The sequence below is a fragment of the Penicillium samsonianum genome (assembly GCF_028829775.1).
Source record: "Penicillium samsonianum strain IBT 33392 chromosome Unknown utg000001l_segment0_segment0, whole genome shotgun sequence".
Classification (NCBI taxonomy): Eukaryota; Fungi; Ascomycota; class Eurotiomycetes; order Eurotiales; family Aspergillaceae; genus Penicillium; species Penicillium samsonianum.
Genome location: NW_026643259.1, coordinates 4,107,583 through 4,132,788, shown reverse-complemented (window position 1 = coordinate 4,132,788; position 25,206 = coordinate 4,107,583). Strand labels below are relative to the sequence as shown.

Here is a 25,206-nt window from a genome sequence, read left to right as displayed (position 1 = left end):
CTTCTTGTTTTTTTAATTTTCCACATCCAGCTTTGTCGCTCGTCGACACTTCCTTTCTTTCAGCTCGATACTTACGATAAAGGTCTACACAGCCGACACAATGGTCAAGACTACTTACGCCCTTACGCTTTTTGCGGCCGTCAGCTTGGCGGCACCTGTTGCGCAGCTTACTGGCCGTGCTGAGAAGCAGGGTTCAGTTGAGCACAAGAACCTCATTCAGGATATTCCCATCCTTGGACCTATGCTTGGAGGGGTATGTACTTTTAGTTTAAAGAAAGCCGAGGTCCTAGAAAGGAAAGGGACTAACAGCAATCGACCAACAGAAGCAGGAGCAGGATGCCAAGCGCGATGAGTCTCAGCCTCAGCACCACAACATCATCGACGGGCTTCCGATCATTGGAAAGTTAATTGGTAACGTAAGTTTGTCTTTTGTTTTCGAATACAAATACAGAAATACTAACAAAATGCCCTAAATAGCAGAACCAGCGCCGAAATATCGGTACAGAGGGTATTAGTGGCTTGCCAATCATCGGAGGGCTGTTCGGGAAGGTATGTATTTCACCCATCAGTCATTTTAAGGGGTGGGATGTTAACAGAATCCTAGCACACACACACTGGCGGTGAAAATGGCATGAACAAGCGCCGAAGCTTCGGTCAGAACTATGGCCAGAACGCAGGTCAAAACCATGGTCAGAATGCTGGTCAGAACCAGGGTCAAAATGAAGGCCAGAACAAGGGCCAGAACTATGGTCAGAACCAGGGTCAAAACGAAGGCCAGAATCAGGGTCAAAACGAAGGCCAGAACCAGGGCCAGAACTATGGCCAGAATGCTGGTCAGAATGCCGGCCAGAACTATGGTCAGAATCAGGGTCAAAACGAAGGCCAGAACAAGGGCCAGAACTATGGCCAGAACTATGGTCAGAATGAGGGTCAAAACGAAGGCCAGAACCAGGGCCAGAACGGAGGCGAAGACTGGAAGCGTGACCTTGAAAGCAGCCTCAGCAGCATTCCCATCGTCGGAGGTCTTCTCGGAAAGGTATGACACGTATTCCCAGCCATTCAAACGGCCACCAGAATTAGAAAACAAAAAACTGACATGACACAGAATCAGGATAAACCTTCTCACCAGCAGATCGAGACCCCTGCCAAGCATCTCGATACCCGCCAGGCGGGCCATTCCAAGGGTGTCTTCGGTATCCTGCAGTCTTTGACTAGCAGTGGTGTAAGTTCTTAGGCTACACTAGTATGTGTACAAGTGCTAATAATCCAAATAGCCCATTTCCAGCAGCCACAAGCGCGACGAGTTCGAGCAACTGGATCTAGTGGACGATGTCGTTGAAGGAGCCGTTGGGTCTGGAATTGACGCTGCCTCTGGCATGCGGGTATGTCGTACTACCAGCATTGAGGAAGCCTCGGGATAAGAACGCCCACCAGCTGATTGTACTAATATCTCGACAGATGCGCCGTAATGAGCTCGCTGCCCCCAAGGCTAGCAACGGCCAGCAGGGAAACCAGAAGGGAGCCGAGAACCAGAAAGGCAAGGAGAGCTCGAGCTCCGGCGGCCTCCTCGGCGAATTAATGGGCAAGAATGGCCTCGGTGCCATCAAGGGCCACTCCCAACACGGCGTTGGCCTCTTCCCCGTACGTGAAACCCACCAACAGGGAAACAAACCACCAAGCTAACATTTGTCCAGATGCGCCGTGACGAAAAAGAGCTCGAGGCCCGGGGGCAAGCCCCCATCCAGGGTTCCACCCTCACCGCTGTTCTACTCGAGGGTGGTGCTCTGGGAAAAGTCACTAATATGCTTTCTGGAGGTGCTATGCCCAAGCCCGGTTCCAACTCCCCCTCTAAGATCGGTGATGGTTCTACTATGGGTCCTCCCAACCCTGCATCTGGTGCTGGTCCTCACTCTGGTCCCGGCCTTGTTGGTGAGCAGAAGAAGGGCTCTGGTGCTGTGTAGGCTGTACGCGGGATAATTGCCTTGTGTTTTATTTATTTCTATCAGTCGAACAGATTATGATGAGGATTTTGTGAAATTAGTTGGACTAGCCGACCAAGATTGGGGGTGCGCAATCGGTTACGCTGTGTTGTTGAGTTGTTATTTATTCTTCCAAACAATGTCAAATGTTTTCCTTGATTCAATGTCAATGATAAACTGAAGCTTCAGTGTATTAAACACAGGCAATTTTGAAGTTTGGACACAAAAACCTGCAGGAAGAACCTGCTATGTAATGAGACAGGCAGACGAAGCTGCAAGGAGCGCACGCAAAGAAACCAAAACACAGAAATCGTAAGTCGTAGTCAAATCAAAACCGGGGTTTCCGGTCCGGACCACCCAGTTAAAGAGCGCCCTTGGGGGGTATCAGGTCGTTACACGCGATGAAATCAAATACAGCCACACCACTCGAGATGGAACAAGCTCCGAAAGGCAAAGACCAGCCTAATCGGAGTCATCATACATGTCCACGTCGTCCACTATAACCGTCGTTCCCAACGCCTCCTTCCCTTCCCGGATCATCGCCTGCAACTGCTTATTCAATCGCTGGATACTGGCATCTTCTTCTCGTTCCTTGCGGCGCATCTTAGCAGCCTGTCGCTGTATATCAGCAGACGCAGGAGTATCCCTCAACCGAGGGGATGGCAGCCCCCCTGTCCCTTAGTAGGCGAGTGGGGTCCGACAGAAGAATAAGCGACTCGCTTAGCCAGCCGGGGCATCACAGCAGATTTGCGGCGAGGACTCGACGCCTGGAAAGCACGTCGTGTGCGGAGTGATGGGCTGGCAAGCTCGCTGCTGCCCACGAATGGGTCCGAACTCTCGGGTACCACAACCCAGGTTCGATCGATCTCGTCGTCTGGATATTGGCCGGGTACGGGTGTCGAGTAATATGTATTCGGGCTGTACATGTCTTTCTCAGTGGATGGGCTTGTTGAGGGCTGCCAGCTGGATTCGAGGGTTGTTGCTGGGCTGGATGACATGTCGTAGCCCTGTCCTCCTCCTGCGTAGAATCCTCGGAATGCGCCGGTCCAGCATAGATCGAGGACTTTGCTCACGGCTTTGATCACGGTCCGGCCCCAGCCTGTCGGTGTTGTGGTGTTGGGGCCATCGGGGGTTGCGGATATGACACAAGAGTCGCGGCGGCTGCGCTTGCGACTGCCGTTGTAGTCTGCTAGGTTTGCTGACTCGTCGCTGGAATCGAAGGAAGGTGGGAGGAAGGATTCGCGGTATCGGTTCGGACGGTAATCTAGCTCGGCCGAAGCGTGGAAATCATTGCCTCCGCTTACCGAGCGGTAGTTGGGGTGGATCATTGGGGACCCGGTGAAGTTGGACTCAAAATGCGACGAAAGTTTCTCTGTGTTACGACGAGGTCGCTTGCGACTGACCGAGAGAGAGTAGAGGGATGTGGAAGCCGTGGAGGCTGGGACTTGGAATAGCTGAGAGGGCGCATTTGAGAGGTCGAGTTTAGGTGGTGAAGCAGAGTTGAAGACAGCGTGCATGTCGGGCATTTTTGAAAGAAAGAAGAGAGTAAGACAAAAAAGATCAAAAGATCAAAATCAGAGAAAAAAGAGAAGAACCTCTGAAGAAAAAAAAAAAAAGCGAGAGGTTGGATATTGGCCGTGACAAGATTAGTGTTTCTTACAAGTCACACCTCTTTGTCTCACTATTTAAACCCCCTACATGACATTCTCATATATCCCAGATGGATTCCCATATTGAAATTACAATCGCTGGCTGGTCCATTGTACTCCAGCTGCCTCCAATCCCTCATCACCATCAACTAACACACACCATCCCTCGCCGCCTTGTCCTCCATCTCCCGCAATCACCGCCTCAAAGTGACTGTGAGCGTATTCCAGCACTTGATCGTTAAAGGTACCAGGCTGTAACCAAACTGCAGGGATCCCCACCGAGTGCGCTTCCTGCAGCACCTGGAGGGTCACAGCCGGGGGAGTCACCACTGAGAGGGAAGTTTGCGCCGGCGATGGCAAACTGGCCGGCGAGGGGACTGTATCGTAAGCACGCGAGGGGAGAGTGATCTGCGCTGCTCGGGGATTGAGCGGTGTCACCGGTAGGGAGTGTTGATGATACCAGGCGAGGACTGTAATGATTTAGTTCTCTATACAGTGTACAGCAAAGTGAGTGTTCCCCTACTCTTGTATCCGAACTTGTGAGTGTCATTGCTAGCCCCCGCCACCGCAAAGCGGGGGGAAGAAAAGAATCGCTTGACTGCTGCTGCCATGATAATTTGAATGGTAATTTGAATGGAATAAATTGATTTATCTTTTTTTTTCAAAGAGTCAAATAGCTTGTAAGGTTATAAGTGGTAGCCACGTAATAGCAAGTTGCAAAGGAAATAAAAGTAAAGCGCAACCTCGGCCGATGACGACTTATCTCCCTTCCATCTCCCATCTCCGACATTCGGCGACCCAACTTATTACTTACATCTTCACATTATTCGCATGCCACCCTTCCTCCCCCGCAAGCGCGTATCCTCTGAGGACCCGCCCCCGGCCAAGCGCCAGGCGGGGCCCGATAGTTCTCAAGCTCCCCAAGCTCCCCAAGCTCCCCAAGCTCCCCAAGCTCCCCAAGCTCCCCAAGCTCCCCAAGCTCCCCAAGCTCCGTTCCACCTCTCCGACTCCGACTCCGATTCCAACTCCTTGAGCGACGCACCTGAAGGTCTTCTCAATAAGGACAATGCCCCTCACGCGTCCGAAGAATCCGAAGATGAAGAAGAGGATATTGACTGGGAGGATGCGATCGACACAACCAGCGCCACTACACCTACCATCGCAGCCCCGGAGCTACAGGACCTAGAATTGACCCTGGATCAAAATGAGACACACGTGTCTGATCTTCTGGATGGTAAAAAAGGGCCTAGTAAGATCGAACGCCAAATTCGGATCCAGACACACTGTATGCATGTCCAATGCTTACTTTTCCACAACGCTATCCGTAATGCCTGGAGCAATGATTCCAAAGTCCATGAGATCCTGCGCAAAAAGCTACCGGAAGGGATTCACAAAGAAGTCAAGAAATGGCGCATAGCATCGGGCCTAGAACTCCCAGAGCCAAAACCAGAACCCCCCAAGGGTAAGAAGAAGGGCAAAAAGGCCCAGAAGAATAAAGACTGGAGCGATGAGTCGGAGCGACTGGAACCAGGCCAGCCGGATATGAGCCGTGGCGATCCAATCATTACATTGATTAAGGTGCTGGTCGCATACTGGAGGAGGCAATTTCGCATTACGGCCCCAGGACTGCGAAAGTATGGCTACCGACCGGTATCTGCTCTTGAAACTGCAATCACCGAATTTCGCGAGGAAGAACATGACCCAGAGCGCCATGGTGAGCGTATTGCCAACCTCGACGAGTTCCGCGCGACCGCCGAGAGTATGCAGGGCTCGCGGGACGTCGGCGCACAGCTTTTCACGGCTCTCGTTCGTGGTCTAGGTATTGAGGCCAGACTCGTGGGTAGTCTACAGCCGCTGGGCTTTGGCTGGACCAAGGGAGAGACCTATACACCTCCCACACCTCCCAACGCGGATGGGGACCCCGAGAATGAAGGGGAGTCGGAAGGATCCGAGCCTGAGACTGATGCAGCTGAAAATAAAGTATCGGCGAAGAACAAGCGCAAACAGTTTGACAAGGATCTGCCATTTCCTATCTACTGGACCGAAGTTGCCTCACCCGTCACGAATGAGATTATATCTGTCGACCCGCTTGTACTTTCCAACCCCGTGGCGCCATTTGCGGATACAGATCTACAAGCAAACTTCGAGCCACGCGGTGCAAAGGCAGACCGGGCCAAGCAAGTCATATGCTACGTTGTCGCCCATTCGTCAGATGGTACTGCTAAAGAGGTCACCACAAGATACCTCCGGCGGCGGACCTGGCCCGGCAAAACCAAGGGTTTCCGAATACCCCTGGAAAAAGTACCTGTGGGTGCAAAGGGGCACTACATCGCCTTCGACTGGTTTGGGATGGTAATGCGCGGGTATCAGCGAGCGCGCAAGAGCAAAACAGCAGTCGACAAACTCGAAGAAACCCGAGATCTACAACCCAACCAACCCGAAAAGAAGAAAACAACCCAAACAGTTGACACCCTCCAAAGCCTCCGAACCTCCACCGAGTTCGTCTTAGAGCGCTTCCTCCGCCGTGAAGAAGCCCTCCGCCCCGGCGCCGAACCCGTCCGAACCTTCATCGCTGGAAAAGGCGCGCGTGCCAAAGAAGAGTCAGTCTTCCGACGAGCAGACGTTTTAAAATGCCTATCCGCCGAAAGCTGGCACAAAGAAGGCCGCCAGACAAAACCGGGCGCCGTAGCCCTCAAGCGCGTACCCATCCGTGCCGTGACGCTCATACGCAAACGCGAAGTTGACGAACTGCACCGCCAGACCGGCGAGAAACCACTGCAGGGTCTGTACGCGCGCGACCAGACAGAGTACATCATCCCGCCGCCTATTCAGGACGGCCGCATCCCCAAGAACGAATATGGTAATATCGACTGTTTTGTTCCAAGTATGGTCCCCGCGGGCGCGGCACATGTCCCTTTACCTGGTACCGTGCGGGTGTGTAAGAAGCTTGGAATTGACTATGCGGAGGCAGTGACGGGGTTCGAGTTTGGGTCGAAGATGGCTGTGCCGGTTATTCAGGGTGTTGTTGTTGCGGCTGAGAATGAGGGTTTACTTAGGGATGCTTGGAAGATTGAGGCTGCAGAGAAGAGGAAGAGGGAGGAGCTTAAGGCCGAGAAGAAGATTCTGCAGACGTGGAGGAAGTTTTTGTTTGGGTTACGGATTATGGAGCGGGTGAGAGATGAGTATGGGGGTGGGGATCCGGATGCTGATCGGGAGCGCGATTCACATAATCCTTTTGCTGTGCAGAAGAAGAAACCAAAGGAGGAATCAGATGATGATGATAATGATGATGAAGAGGAAGAAATGCCTGATCGGGAGTCGTCATACAACGCGATTGATCATGGTGGTGGCTTTCTTCTTCCTGGTCATGAACATGATGCAGACGATGGGTTGATTGTCGAGCACCATGACCAGCAGCGGAGCCATGAAGGCCCGTCTGACACTGATGCCGATGACAACGACAACGACAACGAGCCATTCGAATCTGGATCTCCTGCTGCAGACTCTCCGCCTGTGTCTATCTCCTCGGGTTCAGATAACGAGGCGGATAATGGCCAGGGCGAAGGCTCAGAACTTGAATACGCACCTCGCCCGACACGACGAACGCGAGGTCGTTAAGGAATGAATGTATGTACCATGGCTGGGGCTGGAAGAAGGCTGTGTATTTTACTATGTAGTACTAACTATCAAAGATTAACACTGTGCTGACCTTGTCTCTTGCACTGAGCAAAATGGTTCGCAAATTTATGACAAAAACCACATCTATAGAAAAAATTCTTCGATAATGATAATGATGTACAGCATTAAGAAATTTCTCAAGTATTAGAATACAACATAACTAGTACGTACATTCATGGATACTTTTCAGCTTAGATGAGCCTTAAGCTGTCAGTGACGACTATTCTGTGCTTGTCTTGCTTGGTTGAGTTTTTTCCCCTAGTATTTACTTAGGTTTCCATCCTACCGTTATGAAAATGCAAAGACTTTTCATTACCATGATTCTATATATCCACTGTCTATGCCGGCGCCGGGAAGGATATTGATACATACATATGTATTGGTTGCAAGTTGCAGCCTGGTCTTATATGACCGAGATACGGTAGAACTGTAGTTCAGTCGAAGCCAATCCCAGACAGCTTCTGCAAGTTCCGCTAAACGGTCGTTCAACAGAATAAAGTCAGATCTCCGTATTTTATTAATAGTCTCTTTGCTTTCTCTCATTTTAATAAATTCTGTTGGACACTGCATGTTTCACAGCAGTGGTTTCACGCGGTTGTCCGCAGTCAGAGGCGCAATACTCCATATTTCGTTCCTCTTCTCTCTCGTTGCTCCATTACGGATTTCACCTCGGACGGCCCAGTCTACGAATTTAGCCTAGAGTTTCTAGCAGCTACCTCTACCACCTTGAAGGTTCCTCCGCTTGGTGTCAGTTTGTAAATGAAGTGCCATCTAATAGTAAATGCGTCTCCCGCTCACGCCTGCCAGCTCGAGGGCGGCGCCGCCATCCAAGCCACCATGTTGGCTGGCCAAAGCTAAAGCTGCGAAAGCTAAGTCTTCGAGGTGTTTGCCAACGTGCACCATTAACCTCTTCCAATTATCAAAGATGTTTCCACAAATGGACATGAGTGTTCATTGGTCAAGCCAATTTCGAGAATCACTTTACAACATATATAAAAGGTGCATAACTAGTACATGCATTGAATACGTGGACTCCGAAGGTCGCACATATAAAACTCAAATTATGTTGTGGCGGAGCTGAAAATAGTTCAAGATTGTGGAGATAGACACAATAAGTCGGCGTAGTGTCGTACAAATAAAGATTCAACCTGTAAACATCTATTATATCCATAGGCGGCCAAGTAAAGACGAGAATTCATGACATTATATCATGTTGCTAAATTGAATTAATCATTACAGTAAATTATTAACGACAGCACTTGGTGAAAACTTTTCAGCTCCTGAATCTAAAAGAGATGGTCGATCTTGCGTAATAATTGACACATCGTGAGAGAGCCGATCTGTGTAACTAGAGGTGGAGCAGTATATGCTCACCTGAAATGCAGATCATCGGCTGTGGGATTCGAGAGGTGCGGTGTAATCCAGGACAAAAAAAAAGAAACTTTTACCAATCCAGTCAAATATCCATTACCAATGTTGTAGAGAATGAGTATTTATTCCGATAAAGGGCTCCAGATCACCGCAAGAACTGTCAGCGGTGTACTCCGTATTGTCAAGACAACCTCGCCGAAGATTAACAGAGCTTCGGCATGGAAAAACTAACACTAAGGACTGATAGTGGCTAGCTGGCTGCGAACAGCAACATTCCCCTTTGTCTCTGGGAAGCCGGTGATATTGACTCCCCTCTTAAAGATCAAACAGTGGGTTGATCCCCCGTAATGAAACATCCCTATCTCATCTCCCTTCCTTACATGCTGTCCTTCTTTGACTGTGATCTCACATGACGATATTTCTACCATTCCAATGGCAATAAATGCCATCAAGCCAATGGCGGGATTGTCCGCATTGATGAATACCACCGATCGCGTTGACATAGCCGAACTGTACGCCGGATAATCGTACAATCGTCCCGTGCCATCATTGATGGCTCTTGGTGTAGAATAATAAGTCCCCTGGATTGTGTAGGTCTTGAAGACCGTGCCCGATACTGGAGCGTGCCACCGATGATAGTTGAATGCGCTCAGAAGGCCCTGGTAAATCGTGCCGCCAACAAATTCACCCGCATAGTCATTCCCCAGCATCTGAGCCAGTGAATACGTTCGACCCTTCATCTAGAAGCTGTCCCGTGCCTTTATATCTTTCGCCACTTGAGTTGGCTCGGCTTCGCACGCACTGATCACAATGTCATGGTCGTTCTCCGCTGCAATGGGTCGCATGCCGTCTCTGAATTTGCGAGTGAAGAAATTGTCCCATGATCGAAACCCATGATACGGGGCGCTCGGGTTGCAATCGAATATCTCATGAAATTTATATGTCGTCCCATTTGTATTTCCCGAAGCAGCCAAAGCCGTCAGACTTGAGTTGCTGAACCAGCCCTTCAATGGATCATCCAATGTAGCAGCAGGTTCTGGTGTCCGTAAAAAGTCACCCCACGTATCAAGCACTCTCCGGAAAATTGCGTTGACCTCTGGGTCGAGGAATGCAGCAAACCCACTCGGTGTGCCCAGGTATTCTCGAAGCAGAGCAGCCATTGGTAAACCAATCTGCTGACCTTTATCATAAAACGGTGGTGCTTGGCTGATGATTCGATTGAAAATCTAGAGCATGTGGTGATAATCCTTGATCTTCGCTCGATCCCGGGTTCTATGGGATTTTGTCGCGTTGCTTTGCTGAAACATGGATTGGAAGAGTAAACCAACACGATCGTTGGTTTCAATCAGATGGCCCAATTCCTTTAATATGGGATGTAGCTCTTGAGGATTGTCCGATGCCTCGGCGATAATTTCCTATACCCAAGCGACGGGGTCCTCATCGTCAACGGAACGTCCTGTTTTGAGCCTGCACCGTAGTTTGAGTTAGTATGTAGCACTGTTTGCTTGTTTGGTACTGAAATGGACTTACCTTCCAAATAGTCTTAGGTGGCTAATGTCATCATTATCACGCCGACCCTGGAAGACAGTCAGTTTTCAAAAGTCATTCTACGTTGAGAAATAGATTTCTAACCTGTGACCAGAGAGTGTAGGCCAACCAAGCAATTGATAGTGCTCCAAGCACCATGATCGTGCCACTAGAAGCCCTACTTGAGTTCATCTTAAACCGCGTTGATAGAGAAAGATGGCCCAGGTTTAGCAGGTGAATGAGATATAAATTGCTTAGGAATTGGCCATTTTGACCTCAAGAGCAAGTTCAGGCAATTCATAATTCCATGAAAAGAGAATTGTGCAAGTCCCCACACTGTGGATTAGAGAATGCAAAAAGAAAGAAAAAAATGCCCGCATGCGATCCATCGATTCGGAGGCCCCCAGTATTTTTGATTTTCTGCCGATAAAGTCATATGATTATACAGTTATGATAAACTATTCGCCTCCGTAGCCCCCTTGCCTCGTTGATCCTTGTCTCATGGATCTCCAATAGGTGTGGGCCCGAGTCCGTGGGGCCTTAGGCACGGACTTGGTTATCCCCACTTCTCCAGTAATCAGACCAGGGGGGTACCCATATTTTAGCATACCAAGGCACTGTTTGCATACTCTTGGGTCAGACTTGGGCCCTCGGCTTTTTCATTCCTACAAGTCATCCTAGCCCGAACATACCTAGAAAATTACTTAGAAAAAGGTCTAGAGCACTTGATCTCGAACTAATCGCGATATACTAGGTCCTCGATTAAAAAAGGTCTGGTGCATTTCGACACTGACACAGTTCAGTCTAAATAATCAAGGAGGAGTCCCTATTGTGATTCGCAGAAAACACCTTTAATATTGTGATAGCGGAGATAAAAAGCTAGTTGAGGACATCGAATTGTACACCCATATGATCTACCCATTTACTACAGTTGAAAGACAAGCATACACCGTCTCATTTAGAGGGCCGTGGCCGAGGCACTTGGAGCAGCACCGCGTGAGGAAGCGCCAGGGGGAGCACCATCACCACCACCCATACCAGCACCGGAATTCTCATTCTCAACACCACCCTCCTCGGTGTAGTAAGCCGCAGGGGTAACAGAGGTATCCTGGGTAGGGTCCATACCAACCGTGATCCAAGCGAAGATTCCATCGGAGATATCATCGCCCAGATAGACGTATTCCATGAATGGGTCAATTGTATCGAGCTCTTCACTGAGAATGCTGTCGTCCGAGTTGAGGGTCACTTCCTGCGTGTTGGTTGAGTATGGGGCGACCTCATCAGCGGCGGAAATGAGATCCTGGTCGAAGAAGATCTGTCCAACGTGCGACGAGGAAGAGGTGTAAAGACCGGAGATGGTTCCGTTTGCAAGAACCTTGGTGTCGTTGGCTGGGTGGGTGAGGACTATTGAGGAATTTAGTCAGCATTGGAATCGATTTCAACAAGGAGCTTGTGGCAAAGGGTATTCGTGCAAACGAGAAGAAACAGTAGAGAAAAGAAGACAATAACAATGAAGGAAGAATCTTGTATCTGGGTATCATACCGTGGATGTGAGTTGCACGGCCAGTGTAGTGGCCTGGGAAGTTTGATTGGAACTGGACGACACCATCCTTGTTGCTCTTCTGGACACCTCGGTTGAAGGTCGTGTTGAGGTTAGTCTGATCGTTAGAGTTGCCGTTTCCACTGGCGACGACTCCAGAATAGACACCCTATGATTATCGATGTGAGTGGGACGGTTCGTATACAGTGAGAATTTGGGGTGGAGAATTGACTTACAGTTGAGTTGCAGTGCCAAAAGTCCGTGTAGATGTCCGGAATGGGTTCGCAGGTGTTGGTGTTGATCAGCTGGATATCCATGTAGAGAGGAATACCCTCCTGGGACTCCGCGATGTTTTCACGGACAAGTTCACCAGTGACATCTAAACCGCGTCAGTAAAATTCAACCATAAAACAGAAATGGGGAAGCTAACAGTAAGGTCCCTGGGTGACCTCAGGTCCGAGAATGCAGGTTGCATCGGTGCCAAACAGCACATCGGGGTCGGTAGAAGAATCCACTCCCGTGAGATTGGAGTGGTGCGAAGTATCCAGAGCGCTATCGGAGCGTGCCTTGTGCAAGTGACTGGCTATCGGGTTGTTAGAATGTGATAGTGTTTGGAATTGGACTTCAAAAACATACTAGGCTCAAGACCAAGGCGGCGACGGATGTTCTTCACGGCCATGTGGCGACGGGCCACGTTTCGGCTTTGGTGGCCTCGACGCTGAAGGCGAGAGGAACATTGCGCAAGGCTGCGCGAGTGAACAGGGGCACTTTTCAAGAATGCAGCTCGCTCGGCGGCTTCGGCTCTAACATCATGTCCCGGGTGAGCGGACACAATGCCAGTCAGAGCAGTTAGGCCGATGGCAACAACAGATGCGAGATGAACCATGATCGAGGTATTGAGGCAGTTAAAGGTGAATGTGAATGAGGAAGTTGTTGATATCACAGCTGGGTATCTCGGGGTGTTTTATACCTTCCTGTTGCCTCTCTGGATAATACCAAGGCGGAGCATGGCTAGATTCAGGATAGACCCGCTTCAGATAAAACATCATTTTGATGAAGCTGACGAGGGATATGGAGTAGTTCCGGGCCTGGATTGACAAATGAAACGCGGAGCGTTTCTCAGCGAGAAAGGCTTCCTAGTAACTGCAGGCCTCCACAGCGGAGCTGGAACCATCTATTAATAAGATTACGATATCCTAAGGCGCAGGACTGCAATTGCTTGCCGTTGATAGGACACCGGTAGATTGTGAAAGAGCCAGAGGTCCAGTTCGGCAGCAACTCTAACCAACTCTGATGAATCCACCGTCGATCATCCTAGCACTATTGTCCTGCCAAGAAAAAAACTAGCCATTGGCGTTTTCGCAATTTTCAATGCGGGGAATTAAGGACGCGGCCCAAGTATGATCTTCATAGAACAAGTCTTTCTCTGTGTGCCACTAGAAGTCGTCGTCGTAACGTGCGTGGTATGTATACGTAGTCGGGGTCTTGGCGGGTCCCGTCCCGAGGTGCCTTGCGAGATCAGTCAGCGGAGAATGGGGCCCCGATAGCTTTGGCTGGATATCGTGAACAATCAACAATGGATATTTCGCACCCCAAGAATTGCTGCCAGGAAGCCTCGGGCCCCAATCAATGTAAGACAACTCACATGTGAAAGACTTTGCCTTATCAAGAGTGCATTTTCCCGTTCAGTGTCGAACAAAATGATGTTCGGACCTTCGAAGGTTGGATTTTGCCAAGGCGCTGACATAAACATAGGAAAGGCTTGGCAATTGCTTGCTGTCCGAAGATCTTCCGATGTTCGAGTGTGATTGGTGGATGTTGGTGAACATGGGTATCAACCTTATGTGGTGAGAGAATACGGAGTAATGTCTCATCATTTACACCTCTGGGCCTGTTTTGCAGGGCAGACACGCGGCCAGACGACTTCATCTTCATTTAACTACATTACCCATGGATGAATCCCCAATGGATGAATTCGTATGCAAGTTCGTGTGCAAGACTTTGTTATACCGACCTTGGTTCTTTATGGTATACCAAACCACATAGTAATGCCCATTTCATTTGTGTTGGACTTCACGTTCTGTTCCTCAACTGTGGTACTCTTTCATTCTTTTACAACAATTATCAATATGATCGAGACTACTATGGCCCCGGTGCCCATGGAAGTTTTTTGGCATCAAGCACTTGATGGTTAAATGATTGCCTACAAGAATTAAGAGGAAACTGTATCAAAAGCCATCAGAATTAAATTGATTATGGTACATGCATATTCGTGGATATCGGAGGCAATGTCGCATGAAACCGTTAACGCATGATAGAGGCAAAAACTGAAGCAAGACCTCCTGAAAGGTGGTCATAACTACGTAAAAGACAGAGAACAAGAGAACCACCATGACAGAAACAGTCCGATGGATTAGACCTCCTGCTGGGTCACGCTGGGTCCATGAGCCGCCTTCTCGTCCAATCCAATCTCGGCAGCAAAGGTGCTGTGAGGCTGCCACTTAGAGGAAGTGCGAGGAGTAGTCTCTTCCATCATCTTGTCAACCTGCTCAAGGGTCAGACCCTTGGTCTCGGGAATGAGGAAGTATGTGTAGACAAAGGCGCAGCTGCACAGAGAGCCCCAGATGAAGAACACCTTAGGGCCAAGGTTACCCTTATCGACATCCGTCATGTAAGGGGTGATGACTGCAATGATGCAGTTCCAGAGCCAGTTGGAAGCGGTGGAGAGGGCAACACCGCGGGACCGGATGGGCAGAGGGAAGATTTCACCAATGACGACCCAAGCGCCGGGGCCCCAGGTGCTGGCAAAGAAGAAGATGTAGACGCAAATGAAAGAGATCATTGCACTGACGGCCTTGGGGTTTTGGCCATCGGTGACACCAACAATGGCGACAATGAACTGGCATATAACCATGCCCAGGGCACCCCAGAGGAGCAAAGGACGACGTCCGTATCTCTCAATGGCGTAGAAGGAGAACGGGGTGGAGAAGACATTGACAATCGTGGTGATCATGCTGATCAGGAAGGGATCTTTGATTGTGTGAAGGTCCTTGAAGAAAGTGGTTCCGAAGTAGAAGATGAAGTTGACACCAGTCCACCTATAGTTCATTAGTTCCTATTCAATCGCAAGGAGGGGAGAGTGAGACATACTGTTGCATCATCTGCAGCGAGGTACCCAGGATAGTACGACGAAGGTTGCTGTTAGGGTGCCAAAGGCTTCCACTGAAGCAGCTCAACCAGGTGGTGAAGTATCCACCCTGGGGCATTACCATAAGTTCGTACTGGTTGTTGGCGTCGATCTCATTCAGCTCCAACTCAACAAACTCTGAATCCTCGGGCTGGCCACGGATACGGGCCAGGACAGCGCGAGCCTTATCTTTCTGGCCCTTGCGAATGAAGAATCGAGGGGACTCGGGAAGCATGAACAATCCAAATGCCAAAATGAGAGCCCAGAGCATCTGGAGGGCAATGGGGATCCGGTACGACCCACTGTCTGTACGGTTCTGGGTGCCATAGTTCACGCACGACGCCAACATCATACCAATAGTGATGCAAAACTGGTAACCCGAGACGAGGGCACCACGGACCTTGCGGGGTGCAATCTCAGACATGTAGAGAATGATGATAGCAGAGACAAATCCGATACCGAAACCAGCAATGAGACGACCAGCAACGAGAAGTCCAATGCTGGCAGAAGCGGTCTGCAAAACAACACCGACAATGAAAATGGCGCATCCAGCAATAATAGTAATCCGACGACCGAACCAGTCAGCCAGATCACCGGCGATGAGGGCACCAAAGAAGGTTCCGGCGGAGAGAATGGAGACGATGAGCGACTGGTGGGAGGAGGGGAGCTTGGGGCTGACGGTGGAGGGATCCTAGATGCGGTTAGTGTGATCCTAGAAACTGTGGGGAGACACTGATACTCACAAGATTCTCGAACTCCCGGATGAAATAATCCATGCCGAGAACACCGTTGATGTAACCAGAGTCATAGCCGAAGAAGATACCACCAAAGGCAGCAAAGGCACACATCAAGTAGGCCTTGAAGGTGACAGGGGCCTCGACGCGCGTGGCGTCGACAGGCCCAGAGATGACTGCTCCACCAGGCATGGTAGCAAGTCGAGGAGAGCAGATGGTTTAAAGAAATCCAGAGAGAGACAAAGTGAGATGCCTCAAAGCAAGATAATGTGAAGTGAGAGATGGGGAGGGAAGAAGAGGAAAGGAAGGGACTGGGGAAGAAGAGATAATTTATATCCTGGGGGAGACAGCCACACTTGAGCTTCATCCCCAGACCTCCCCCATGTCCGGAAAAAAAGAAAGGAGAAAACTACCGGAAAAAACCATAATCTAATCTAATCCATATTCGGCTTGGTTACTGTCGGCATAAAATACAAGAAATCTAGAAATCGGCTGGAACCACTGTGTAGCCAAGTCGGCTCTGGAAAGTTGACCACGCGATAGAAACGGCAAGTATAGAAAACCGGGGAAGTGCTGCACGGCCTAAGCCGTAAAACAGTAAGGTTAGAGGATCTGATTGGCTGGAAACCCCAGATATGATCCACCGATCCCTGTCTCATCGGCTATAAGAGGGTCAAAGTGAAATCAAACCCACAAAAACCACCTTTCGCAACGTCTAGAACCAAACAGAGCCTCGGATTGAGAAACCGGACATGTCCACTTTAGGATAGAGGGTCCGCGGGGAAGACAGCTCTAATTGGTTGGTTGCCTTGGGACTGTGCGCCACGTGTCCCGCAAATACTTTCCAAGGTTTTTTTCTGGTTTTACTGTGACTCTCACAGTCCAAGGGTATTTTCTCCAGGTTATTTTTACTCATTCACTAGTACTTCCAGGGCTACTCTCTAGCTTATTCGGTAATGAAAAAAAAGGTGGCTCAGTTATGAGTCTGGTGACATGAAGGGACTGCAGTTCACAGTTCAACACTTCCAGGCTAAACAAAACCTACTAGTTAGTTATATTCACATCAATGTCACATTGAAGGCAAGCCGTCCAAAGCACAGACCTTGGGGACGCCACACAATCCCACTGTCCCCTTTACTTTTAAGGGAAAAAAAAACCAGCCTTGGCATAAGGAAAGCTGACTACTAGTATGGATAGGGTACACAGTAAGAATAATCACGGTAAATTAGTTTCAGGACTTGGGTTTAGTGCTTTACTATGCCAACAAAAAACAAAAACAAAACCACAATGATCAACACTGTCAAGGTGGCTCGCAGCTCGGGCATTACCGAGCCAGCCGGTGGGTCTATCAGAACACAAGATTTCCGAGGGCAGAAATGGGCTTTCGAGGCTTTCTCCCACGGGGAAACCAGCCAGTTACACACGAGGGACCCTAACCTTTTCAGCTTTTCATCTCCGCATTCTGTCTTGGCTATCACGTGAAGTCGAGTTGTCGCAGCCTATCCCGTGCCGAATATCGCCACAAAATGAATCAGCGGACTATTGTCGGGAAGATTTCGTGCTTGTCCCTTAGCTGCCTTACCCTGTCTCAACCGCGCGCTTGGCGTGGCATGCTATTCGATGTCGCAAATTGTGACTCTACTAAACTTCCGAACCTATCCAACTCTAGAGCGGCCAAATACAGCAAATGCTACCCCAGTGCCCCATCCACGGGTCCGCGCTCGGCTTACGGAGTACAGACTGATAGAAAACTTGCCATATGGTCTCGGTTGGAATAGTGGCATGAGGGACCCACATTAGCCATACAATGGGGACCGAAGTTGGGAAAGTTGAAGAACTGGGGTTCTCCGACCGAAAAAAACGAGCAAACGGAGCGAGCCGAGGAATTCATTTCCGATGCCGGTGAACACTTTCCGTTAGAACGGTGATTTGTTGTCCTTTTTGAAGGGAAAATATCTATCGATGTACGGGGTCGGACTCGGTTGTTGCCGAGTCAGATGTATTAATGCACTACTCCATACTCATTAGGTCTTGAAAACATGGAGAAGTCTCCGGATCTCCCGGATTTAGGTTTGTTTTCCTGGGGGGAAATACTACCCCAGGACTTACTTGTCTTGAACACTGGATCTGGTCACCGGTGTAGACTTGTTATGTTTACCTACCTGTCATGATCAATATCCCCTTTTGGATTTTAAAACATGGCCTTGACTATGATTCGTGGCATTCCTTGATTTCCATGGTTAAACCTGACACACTCATTTTGACACATCTTTTGGCTACCCAGGATTGGATTTTAATTGTCCTACGTTGTACTCCGTACAGGGGTCTCGAGTCCATGACCCGAGTGTTCGGTTGCACCTGCATCAAGACTTGCCTCCCTACAGCAACAGGTACCAGGTAGAGTTTTCATTTCCATTAAACGAACAAACCAAAAAAAAGGGGTTAAACCAAAACTGTATCAAAACTCTGTGTGTGAACATGATTCTAAACTACGCGCCATGTAGAGACTGAATATCAAGTCCGACCAACCCACCCGTCTGTCGCCAGTCCTCAATCTCTTTCACATAACTCTTAATCCCCTCTCCCCAGATACTGAAGTGTGCCGCCCACAAGGCTTCAAGGTCGTCAAATTGGAGTCCTTCCCGATTGAAGTACCCCGGAGTGCAATTCAAAACACCCCCCAGTGCTCGTGCTCTCATCAAAACCTTGGCAGTCCATTCTCCTTCCGAGCGAGAGCTAGGCTCAATAGTAAACCCGGCAACGGTGACATTTGAGTTTCGTCCCGAGTTCAACTTGCAGGCTTCCGAATTCAACTTGTCGGCTTCCGAAGTTAAATTTCCAGCCTCCGAAGTTAACTTGCCAGATTCCGAAAGGATGTGGGCGACATGAACGGCAAGCTGGTCGAGAACATAGACCTGGTTTGCGGACGCTCCTGTTTGATACGGACCCGGGAAAAACAGGTTAGGAAACCCATTGGTCATCACTCCATGGAGTGAAGTCAGTCCCTTCTGCCATTTGTCCTGCAGGATCTGGTTGTTCCGTCCGGTGATAGTCAGATCCCCACAACCTCCAAGACTGTAGCCTGTTCCAAAAATGATGGCATCCACTTCATACTCTTGGTCCCCTGCCAAGATCCCTCGATCTGTCACAGTCCGAACCCCTTTTCCATTAGTGTCCACCAGGAAAACATTGTGCTGGTTGAATGCCGTGAGAAAGTCGTCACTGAAGCACGGCCGTTTGCACCACCCAGGATACCAAGGCTTCAGAACACGAGCAGTCGCTTGATCGGTCACTGTGGTTTCCACGCGACGGCGGATCGCCTCTTGACGATGCAAATCCAATTGATGCATCCGCGTCAGATGGTCCGGGTCAAGGCCGGAGGGACTTCCGATCAGTACACTGAACGACGGCATGTTCGTCCAACCATCATCGACAAGGTCTACATCTGGGAGCGGATTCTCGTTCGAGGGGAAGGCGTTGAAATTCTCCATGCGATCTCGTTGCCACCCAGAGCCTCCTTCTTGGACCATTTTCGCCCACCAGGTGGGATCTGTGGAGTGGTTGTGACGCCAATCTACAGAAGATGGTGTGCGCTGAAACACAATCACTTTCTTTGCCCACTGGGCAAGGTGTGGGATCGCTTGGATGGCAGATGCACCGGTTCCGACAAATCCAATTGTCTTGTCTTGTAGTCTATGCATGGTTGGGCTGCTTGGACTTCCTCCAGTGTAATCATAGTCCCAGCGCGAGGTGTGGAAAACCTTCCCCTTGTAGGTCTCAAGCCCGTCCAATTTTGGTATTTTCGGGGAATTCAGCAACCTGGTAGCCAAAATGACAAAATCAGATTGTATTGCAGTGGGTGACTGGCCATATGGTGTGATATGAATTGTCCATTGACAATCCTGGTCATTCCAAGCCAACTTGTTGACTACAGTCTGAAACAAAGCCCGTTCACTGAGATTCCATTGACTGGCAATGCGATTCGCGTGTTCTCTCAATTCATGCCCGGTGACATACTTTTGCGACGGCATGTACTTTGTTTCCTCTAGCAAGGGCATGTAAGTGTAACCTTCGACATCACAGGCTAAGCCGGGATATTTGTTCCACCACCACGTTCCTCCAAAGCCACCTGCTGTATCCACGAAGAGGATCTCAATCGCACGAAGAAATCCCGACTGGAGCAGTCGCACTGCGAACAGCAGTCCTCCAAACCCAGCACCGATAATGAGGACCCGGACATTCTTCTGCTGGAGCAGATTGTTGTCGATCGCGATATTTCCGTTCGAATGAACACTTTTCGTGGATTCATCGGTCAAGCCCACATATTGGGTTGGTCCGTCAGGGCGCAGGCGTTTCTTGCGTTCCACGTCATACTGATCTTGTATCTTCTGCAGATCGTGTTCGCTCATCTTGGCTATATTGGATATATTGGTGGTAGGTTGATCGAGAGCGGGACCCTCTGGGCTAGCAAGGGATTTCTCTGGCATCATGGCAAAGTGGCGGAGAAAGAATCCCTACATACAAATGAGAAAGACTAATGGGGGTTAATAAATGCCATCGTGAGTTGTGTGTCAGCTGTTCAATGAGATGCAGGGTGTTTAGCAATCGTTTGTGTTCTATGTTGTATTTCCTAGCAATTTAGCACAAACTGAGAACAAACCGAGAGTAAACGGGAAAATAGAGCAAACGGAGAAAAAGAAATGCTTCCAGAGAGGATGAAGTATATGTGAGCTGGAGATTCTGGAAGCAAGGGACCGAAACCCGATCCTAAGAAGCTACCTAGTACCGTTCCTCGATACCTTAAAAGGACCTATCCTATAGTAAGGCCTATTAGGCAATAGTACAGTTAGGAGAACAGATCGTTAACGTTAGAAGACTGAGAAGCTTAAGGCAAGTATAACCTAGAATCCCTCTAACCTAACTATGACCAGTTGGCAGTGCGTAACACCGGGCCCACTCGGCATGATAAGGGAAAAATCTCTTTCCCGCAAAATCTGTTGAAGACAACTGAACATAATTGAGCGGGAAGTAGCTCTGATGATTAATGTTGTATTTATTCATGCTGTATGCTATTTAACAGAGGATCGTTCAACCTTCGCCATCTTCTGTTGTAGCGAGTGATGTTCAAAACAAATTCCCGAGGCTAGCTGGTATCCCCGGAAGCGGATATATCCTTCCGTGTTCCGTCCGGCTTACCGAATGTCGAAAAACTTTCACAACTATTTTTGCTACCTAGGCAAATTTTTGAACCCAGTCAGCAAGATGAATAATTGTTTTCTTCATCTGCTAGGGTCATGCAAGTTTTTCGGGGTGAGATTGATAATTGTAGCTAAAATCAGGCGTAACTGTCGAATACCAAGGTTGAATACTGCGATGAAATACAGGGTATTAAAAACCCGGAAAAATAAACGGACCGCTCTCTCCGCAAGCCCCCATACAAATTGCATAGCTATATTGTTTAGTAAGCTATGTCCGCACAGGTTGGAAGTAGAGCGGACTCGTGTCATTTTAGCTAGTTACAGTCATATATATATTTCATGCATACCATACGTTGCTGTACACCCATATTTCTATCACTACACACAAATTCGCAGATGGAACTGTAATTAGGACTCAAAAAAGGCCACCACCTACACCTACTTCAGCCAAAACAGCATTCAAGGTCTTTGGAGATCAACCGATCAAAGAGTTGCCGATTCCGATAGTCATTGATATGTACAACCATAACATGAATGCAGTTGATCAAGGTGACCAATTAAGAGCCTCATATTCAGGAGAACGACGTGTTCGAAGGGGAGGTTGGCATGCCTTATTCGAATTAATATTCCATACAGTTCTCGTCAATTGTTGGCTGTTATCAAAGCACAGTGAGGGTGTATTCAAAAGTCCCAAGGAATTCAGGAGATCATTGTTTCAGGCTTTGCTTGAATTGAACAACAAGGCACAGGGCAAGAGGAAAAGGTCTGAAACACAGAAAAATCAAGCTCAAATTGAGGGTCCTTCAACTCCTTCAGGCCATCAGTTGCAGTATACAAGTAAAGCAGTAGACTGTCAGAGCTGTTCCGTACGATCCAAAAAGCGGAGAGCTTTGGAGCTAACCAATCAAAATATTCGAATGAAATGTTCTCACTATGGTTGCAAGGCATGTGGAGTTCATCTATGTAAGGAAGGGCCTTGTTTTAGTCAATATCACAGCGTAGTTGATAGTTAGTTGTTGAACAACCTTCAGCAGGAGATGGAGTTTCAAAAATTGAAGATCTGATTGGTCAATATCCCTGCCATACAAATTGATGCCTGACGGACTTAGGTGAGCTGAGTGATGAAGGGATACGTGGACCTGTTCTGCCTATCTTTACTTGGATATGCCGCCTGCTGAATGTGGCGATGCTTGACATCAGATACACAAGTGGGTAGCACAGTATGCTGAATTTGATTCAATCTACATCTTTTAAGCATCCTGTGGTCTACCAACAGGCCCTCTATTTGGGCAATCTGCCCCTTTTTGCTCCCTCTGCTCCAATATCAATCCTCAGACTCACTGCAATACTACTGAGACTGGGAGCAACCTCTAGCCTATACTGCTTAAAAAGATTTGTATTGGTATATTTTGATGATGGCAATCCTCCCCTCCCCCGTTGCTTAAACATTGATTCCAGCAACTATATACTACATGTATCCTCGCGGTGGACAAAAAAAGCAGTATTAATTATGATTCTGCCACGCCGTGTGGGGCATTGTACTTCTGCAATAATTGGTTCCGCTTGTTTTGTCCCCACGAGGTATCTTAATCAACTTCTTAGTACAGCAGTAATACTCTATGAATAACCCACAATTCCAATGGTTCAAGTAGACTAACTTCCAGGTGCACCAACACAATAGTATTCGTTGGCCCAGAAATTAGAATTACAGTTCGCACCTCCTGCGCCGAGGACTGGGTTCCAGGAGTAGAGCTCGGTGGCCGTGATACCGTTCTTCGTGGCGAAGCCGGGGCAAGAATCTCCCGAGGCAGCTTCAGCAAATTTCGTACATTGCGGGTCTATACCTGACTGGATTGGCGAAGGGGTGGCTACAGCCGTGCTTGTAGGAGCAGTTGTTGTAGTAGCTGAACCATCAGGCGCGCCGACGCAATAGTACTCGTTGGCCCAGAAACCTGAGCCGCAATTCGAGCCTCCGCTACCAAGGACTGGGTTCCAGCTATAAAGCTGGGCGGGAGTGATATTATTCGCTGAGGCGAAAGCGATGCAGCTATCTCCGGAGACGGCCTCGGAATATTTCGTACATTGCGGGTCGATTCCGGATTGGACTGGTGACGGAGTAGGTACACCCGTGGAGCTGGTTGTGGAAGTGGTGGCTGTACTTGTTGCAGAGCCTACAAGTCCAACGCAGTACCAGTACCCAGCGAAGAACTGCGTGAGACAGTTCTCGCCATTTGACCCAAGAACAGGATTCCACGTCTCCAACTGCTGTGATGTGATGCCGAAGTCCAGGCTGAAAGAGTCGCAGCCATCGCCCGACTGAGCCTGGGCATACCGATCACATGTTGATGGTATGCCAGACTGGGTTGGGCTGGGTGGAGTGCCACCGGGCGCTACGAGAGTGGAGTTTCTGGAGGAGCCACCAACCCCACTACTTCCAGTGGATGTCCCACTTCCGTTACCTCCACCACGCGAGTCCCCGCTACTAGTCGTTATATTCGTTGGGGGTGAGATGTAAGTACCGCCTGGTGCGCTCGTGCAAACATATTGCTCGGTCGTATTATCACAGATACCAATGAGATTCGGATTCCACGAGAGGAACTGTGTGGTGGTGATGGTGTTGTTACCTATAGCCGGAAGAGTTGCGACGAATTGATCACTGCGTTCGGTGTTGGTGTGAGTGAGGGTCATGATTCGCCACTGCAAATTGATGCGGCTTCTATGGGTTTGAGCAGACTTACCAGGTCGTGTTTGCGTTCAGCTGGGTAACAGAGCAAGAGAATGGAAGGCACACAACCGGAATCTCGGTATAATCAAAATCAGGCATGCAGTCTGGATTTTGATACATCTGCCATATATCACCCGTTGATGTATTCAAGAACGAGGCCATGACATCACAAGTTGTTTGGGTGGTATAATCGATACCCGGAGGATTCAGATCAGCCAAATTGATGCTCCGGGCTTGACAAGTCACATTGGTCGTTCCATTGCCTCCGAGAGGCTGAAGGTCGCTGAAACCGTACGTTGTGTTGTCGACCCAGTTGTCCGATTCTCCTGGAGCATATTGATAATAAGGAAGGTTTCGAACGAGGAGATCGGGTACTTTTGAAGTGGCGTTGCAGACGTCAAGAATGTCAAACCATTGATCAACCAGGTAATCTGAATGATCCACATCCGGCAGGAAAGGAGATGCAATCCGCAGGTAGAACATGCTCAAAAAGCACTGCGAGCACAGCAAGTCGTCTGGGTAGAGGTTTGCAAGCCGTTCGTTCTCGGGCGGGACGTCCGTAGGATCAACACATTGAGAGGCGTTGGAGTTGGCAGGGTCAGTGCAGTCTGGGCGGATAATATCCGATCCAACCCAGTCGTAGGACTGGACAAGACAATACTGAGATACGCTGGATGTTTGGCGAGAGACCAGGTTTTCACTGGTGGCAGATGCAGTTGTACTGTTGTCAAGGAATGTTGAATTCGTGATGGTGCCGTTGATCCCAACGTCCAGAGTTAGATCGGTATTTGCAGTGACGCAAACGATGTTCAAGCCGTCCACAAAGCGCCCGGGTATGGTCTGGGCAGGATATATCTATAATTCGTGTAAGTAATCGAAGATCTACAAGAGTTTTTCACATACTCTTCCATACGCGTTCAACTGGTCGTTGGCACATGCATCTGCGCAACTATTCCACCACAAAGCTGCTGAGTTCTGGCAAGCACCAGTGCAAAGTGCTGTAGCATTGTCATCGCTCCAGAAGAACCCATCAGCGTTTCCAGCCATGGAAAAGAGGTCTTGATCGCAACTAAGGGTGGCATTGAGAGCCGTCAAGCAGCCAGAGCTAATGTTGAATGCCGTACTCAAGAGATCTGAGGGGACACCTGGGTAGAGGTTGAATTGCGCCATGGTGCATGCTGAAAAAGACAGCACGGCAAAGAATTGGTTAAAAGTCAGCATTTCTCTGCTCCAAACAAATAAATGCTGCAAGTTTCTTCAAGACGTGAAGGGTCAAAGAAGACCTTTTCGACGGGAGAGCAGGCCGAACCAAAAACCAAGAACCAAGAAGATGTCTCACCGGACGGAGATTATCCCTTCAACGCTCAGAAACCTTTTTTAGCGTCGCGGCCATATGAATACGGTATCAACAGTGCAAAACAGGAATTCTGAGTGGTCAATATCCCGGTATAAAATTTGTGCCTAAAATACCCAACCGAGTGAGCGTTAAAGGGATAGATACCACGAAAAGAAATTAATGCACCTTTGGAAGGATGTCATGGTCACCTTTCCGTAGCCTCATGCAAAGAGACCGATACATCACACCGGTATTAGATGAATTGGTGCAGTGAGGCGGAAC

The 25,206-nt window shown here is 49.0% G+C and overlaps 11 protein-coding genes across 11 annotated transcripts; 3 read left to right on the top strand and 8 right to left on the bottom strand.

The window, feature by feature from the left end:
* Positions 1-100: 100 nt before the first annotated feature.
* Positions 101-1,961, top strand: N7471_001584 (uncharacterized protein; the record flags this gene model as incomplete). The annotated part of the gene is made up of 8 exons (XM_057274305.1): positions 101-253; positions 324-416; positions 478-549; positions 605-1,036; positions 1,106-1,222; positions 1,275-1,382; positions 1,459-1,641; positions 1,695-1,961. The coding sequence occupies 8 exons, from the start codon at positions 101-103 to the stop codon at positions 1,959-1,961; spliced, it is 1,425 nt and encodes a 474-aa protein (XP_057142484.1).
* A 480-nt stretch (positions 1,962-2,441) lies between these two features.
* N7471_001583 (uncharacterized protein) lies at positions 2,442-3,505 on the bottom strand (the record flags this gene model as incomplete). The annotated part of the gene is made up of 2 exons (XM_057274304.1): positions 2,442-2,591; positions 2,681-3,505. The coding sequence occupies 2 exons, from the start codon at positions 3,503-3,505 to the stop codon at positions 2,442-2,444; spliced, it is 975 nt and encodes a 324-aa protein (XP_057142483.1).
* Positions 3,506-3,718: 213 nt separating this feature from the next.
* N7471_001582 (CoA-binding protein) lies at positions 3,719-4,239 on the bottom strand (the record flags this gene model as incomplete). The annotated part of the gene is made up of 2 exons (XM_057274303.1): positions 3,719-4,098; positions 4,152-4,239. 2 exons carry the CDS (start codon positions 4,237-4,239, stop codon positions 3,719-3,721), a joined length of 468 nt encoding a protein of 155 aa, XP_057142482.1.
* Positions 4,240-4,459: 220 nt separating this feature from the next.
* On the top strand, positions 4,460-7,246 carry N7471_001581 (Rad4 family protein; the record flags this gene model as incomplete). Its single annotated transcript, XM_057274302.1, has 1 exon — positions 4,460-7,246. The coding sequence occupies one exon, from the start codon at positions 4,460-4,462 to the stop codon at positions 7,244-7,246; it is 2,787 nt and encodes a 928-aa protein (XP_057142481.1).
* A 1,664-nt stretch (positions 7,247-8,910) lies between these two features.
* Positions 8,911-9,837, bottom strand: N7471_001580 (phosphatidylserine decarboxylase family protein; the record flags this gene model as incomplete). The annotated part of the gene is made up of 2 exons (XM_057274301.1): positions 8,911-9,387; positions 9,454-9,837. 2 exons carry the CDS (start codon positions 9,835-9,837, stop codon positions 8,911-8,913), a joined length of 861 nt encoding a protein of 286 aa, XP_057142480.1.
* A 255-nt stretch (positions 9,838-10,092) lies between these two features.
* Positions 10,093-10,363, bottom strand: N7471_001579 (uncharacterized protein; the record flags this gene model as incomplete). The annotated part of the gene is made up of 3 exons (XM_057274300.1): positions 10,093-10,144; positions 10,208-10,254; positions 10,310-10,363. 3 exons carry the CDS (start codon positions 10,361-10,363, stop codon positions 10,093-10,095), a joined length of 153 nt encoding a protein of 50 aa, XP_057142479.1.
* A 799-nt stretch (positions 10,364-11,162) lies between these two features.
* Positions 11,163-12,630, bottom strand: N7471_001578 (intradiol ring-cleavage dioxygenase; the record flags this gene model as incomplete). Its single annotated transcript, XM_057274299.1, has 5 exons — positions 11,163-11,608; positions 11,748-11,913; positions 11,981-12,123; positions 12,175-12,327; positions 12,381-12,630. The coding sequence occupies 5 exons, from the start codon at positions 12,628-12,630 to the stop codon at positions 11,163-11,165; spliced, it is 1,158 nt and encodes a 385-aa protein (XP_057142478.1).
* Positions 12,631-14,157: 1,527 nt separating this feature from the next.
* Positions 14,158-15,857, bottom strand: N7471_001577 (sugar porter family MFS transporter; the record flags this gene model as incomplete). The annotated part of the gene is made up of 3 exons (XM_057274298.1): positions 14,158-14,842; positions 14,895-15,622; positions 15,675-15,857. The coding sequence occupies 3 exons, from the start codon at positions 15,855-15,857 to the stop codon at positions 14,158-14,160; spliced, it is 1,596 nt and encodes a 531-aa protein (XP_057142477.1).
* Positions 15,858-16,952: 1,095 nt separating this feature from the next.
* N7471_001576 (uncharacterized protein) lies at positions 16,953-17,147 on the top strand (the record flags this gene model as incomplete). The annotated part of the gene is made up of 1 exon (XM_057274297.1): positions 16,953-17,147. One exon carries the CDS (start codon positions 16,953-16,955, stop codon positions 17,145-17,147), a length of 195 nt encoding a protein of 64 aa, XP_057142476.1.
* A 1,007-nt stretch (positions 17,148-18,154) lies between these two features.
* N7471_001575 (flavin-containing monooxygenase) lies at positions 18,155-20,152 on the bottom strand (the record flags this gene model as incomplete). Its single annotated transcript, XM_057274296.1, has 1 exon — positions 18,155-20,152. The coding sequence occupies one exon, from the start codon at positions 20,150-20,152 to the stop codon at positions 18,155-18,157; it is 1,998 nt and encodes a 665-aa protein (XP_057142475.1).
* A 2,364-nt stretch (positions 20,153-22,516) lies between these two features.
* On the bottom strand, positions 22,517-24,758 carry N7471_001574 (LysM peptidoglycan-binding domain-containing protein; the record flags this gene model as incomplete). Its single annotated transcript, XM_057274295.1, has 3 exons — positions 22,517-23,519; positions 23,602-24,443; positions 24,492-24,758. The coding sequence occupies 3 exons, from the start codon at positions 24,756-24,758 to the stop codon at positions 22,517-22,519; spliced, it is 2,112 nt and encodes a 703-aa protein (XP_057142474.1).
* Positions 24,759-25,206: the final 448 nt, after the last annotated feature.